Raw genomic sequence first — 3,071 nt, 5'->3', positions numbered from 1 at the left:
ATGGGGAACTCCCCAGACAGCAAGCCGATAAAGGGGCTAGAGTTCAGCAACTGCCGCTACTTTGGAGAACTGAATAGCCAAAGCATACCACACGGCAAGGGACTCATTCTATATAAGTGGGGTGCAGCATTTTATGGCTTCTTCACAAACGGAAAGAAAAATGGCATAGGAATATACATAGATAAAAAATTAACAAAATATATTTGCAACTGGGTCCATGATAGGATTGAGGGAGAGTTGAAAGTCAAGCCCTTCCATACAGACAAGGCGTTTTCCTTTTTTTATTCTAATGGGTTTATTGAGTCATGCACAGTGTATCGGCGTGGCCCGAAACCCCAGCGTAGTTTGCGTGGAGATCCAAAAAGGACAACTCCAGAGGAGGGAGAAACCCACAGTGTGGACACAAACAATAGAATTGATCGTTCAGATATGTGTACTGTGGAGGGTGATGATAAAGGATGTGGCTCTATGTTACCAGTGAGCAGACCTGGTTGCGTTTTGCCACTTGGGACAATTCAACAGGGCAGAATTGCAAGTCGGCAAAATGGACATCGTGCAGATTCCGCCATAGGAAGCCCACTGATGGACCAACTCCAAGTCACCATAGAAGACTCGCACGACGAAGCCAACAGTGCAGTGGATGGCCTGAAGAAAAAAAAAATTAACAAACAGTTAAAGAAAAAGAACATCTTGAAGAACATATTTTTCACGTCTTCCGACTCATGTAGTCATTTTATCCGCCCCCATTTCGTAAAATTGGGGAAAAAAAAAAAATGCTACAGAGACACATATGAGCAGTGTGAAAACACCACTCGAAAGGACCTAAAGATTATCACCCATACATCAATAAGAAAGGAGGAAAGGAAAACAAAACATATGATTAAACAATTAACCAAACAGAATAGCAGTAGTCTTAAGATAGAAAAATATGAATCATGGTCCAGGAAGGAAGTTGCTCAATGGCTCTCCCTGTGTAATGCCCCCATCAAATGGATCACTGCTTTTTACAGAAGTAATGTTACAGGCCGTATGCTAGATAAGATTAACATAGAAGTTATTAGAAATCAGATGGGGATACTCCCATACGGACATGCGATCAAACTGCTTCAGTTAATTAAAAATTTGCGTGTCATGGCTTACAATAAGAGGTTCGCCAGGTGTGTTAACATACAGGAGTGTGAACATTTTCTGAAGAGAAAAAAAAAAAAAAAAAAAAAATACACGCAAAATATGGCCCCCGAGGGGGAAGTCTTAGTGGAAGCGACAACCTTAGCGGAAGTAAACCAAAAGGGAAGAAGGTGCACATGTTTCACCTTCCGTCAAATTCGAGCCAACAGTGCGAACATAAGCTCACCCTCGGGGAACCCCCCACCAGTAATGTCCCCCCTGGAGAACAGGAGGCAGTCGTGTTCACCAAAAAAATGCTGCACAGTGAAGATGCAGTATACGATGAGGAGGACCCCAACTCGTGCACGTCCACCACGTCTTTCAATTCGACGTGCACTTTGAAGGAGGAGGGCTACGGGAAGAGGGAGGAACTGGGAGAAGTGAATGCAGAGCAGGAGCATCATCAGCAGCAGCATAAGAAGCAGCAATATGTGGGCGAGATGAGAACCCCCAAAGAAAAGGAGGAACCCCCAAGACCAGACGTCCCGCAGAAGGATACCAATAAGCAAAGGCGAAAAGATAAAAAAAAACAGAAAGAACAATTCATTCGTAGCTTCCATAAAAACTTTTCCCTAATAAATGATTTTGGCCATACATTCAATGGGGGTAGCTCCAAGGCCTATTCGCCGGAAGGGGGAAACCGTGCCGTATCCGGTGACCAAAAGGAGGACGCGTATGCTTCCTGCTCCTTATCATCCTTTTCTATTACGAGTACTTCTTCCCAATCGACTCGCTCCAACCTTTCGTCTGAAGAATCTGGCGAGTCCAACGCATCTAGAGTGTCCACTTGTGAAGAGGAGACCAAAGGGGGAGAACACTCGATGCGCACGTCGTCAGCAGAGTTAGAATTTTTTGTTGCCTCCACCTCTTCCTCTTCTTCTGGGTCATCTTCCCTGGACACTTCCCCCCATACTTCCACCTCCTCCGTGTCCTCCTCTTCGTACTGCTCGAACAGAACCGAAGACGCCCCCTTTTACGGTTGCAGCCAAATAATTAAGTACCCCAGCAGCATCTACCTGAACAGCAACTTGGCCTTCTCCTACCTCTACAGCTTTATAATACCACACGAGGACTTAACGTTCCTGCGTCTGATTCGGAACCATTATGATATTGGAACAGGTAGATGCGACAACGCGGGGAAGAACCTCGAGCAGAACCTGCTCACAATGAGTAGCAAGCAGAACAAATTTAAAAGCATGAAGAAAGGGTATTTAAAAAACGGTACAAATATGGGTAGTAGAACTTTTAGAGGAAAGTACTTAGGCAAAGACGTAGCTATTAAAGTGCTAGTAGGGAGAGTAAAAGATTTTTCTGAAATTCACAAAATTTTTTACAAACTACACCTATTGAGACATGGAAACATCGCCTTAATGATGGGAGTGTCTATTCGATACCCATTCGTTTTTATCATTTATGAGTTTTTAAAAAACGCCTGTTTGTTTTCCTATCTTCATTGTGCTGGTGGTTATGTGAAGGACGTATCGGTGAGGCATCACGGGGGTGTTGTGAGGGCACCACTTGGACGTACAAGCAGCATGAGCACTGCAGAGGGCATATCGGCTAACAACTCCACGAACGACAATTCCACTTGCGATAACTCTCCAGGGAACACCTCCACGAGTGAAAATTCTACGCTCGAATATAACAGTGGAAGAATGATCGTCGACATGAGAAACAAATATTATAACTCATTCAAATCGGAAAATGACTTGTTCTGTGGTGTCTACGCAGAGGAAGAAGAGAAGCATGGTGATCCTACTTCCGGAGAAAGCACCCAAATGTCTGCACACAATGTTAACGCATCAGTGAAGAGTTCTTCCAAGGAATGGGACATAAACCACAGCAAAACAAAGACACACATTGAAGAAATAAACAAAAAAAGCGGAAAAAAAAAAAAAAAAAAA

At 43.8% G+C, this 3,071-nt stretch overlaps 1 protein-coding gene across 1 annotated transcript; it reads left to right on the top strand.

Annotated features, from left to right (window-relative positions):
• On the top strand, positions 1-2,979 carry AK88_03509 (uncharacterized protein; the record flags this gene model as incomplete). The annotated part of the gene is made up of 2 exons (XM_012481122.1): positions 1-1,148; positions 1,250-2,979. Coding segments are annotated over 2 exons (2,877 nt in total), but the record flags the coding sequence as incomplete, so codon positions are not given.
• Positions 2,980-3,071: the final 92 nt, after the last annotated feature.

This window comes from Plasmodium fragile (genome assembly GCF_000956335.1).
Source record: "Plasmodium fragile strain nilgiri unplaced genomic scaffold supercont1.41, whole genome shotgun sequence".
NCBI classification, from domain to species: Eukaryota; Apicomplexa; class Aconoidasida; order Haemosporida; family Plasmodiidae; genus Plasmodium; species Plasmodium fragile.
This window is presented reverse-complemented; position numbering and strand designations above follow the sequence as displayed.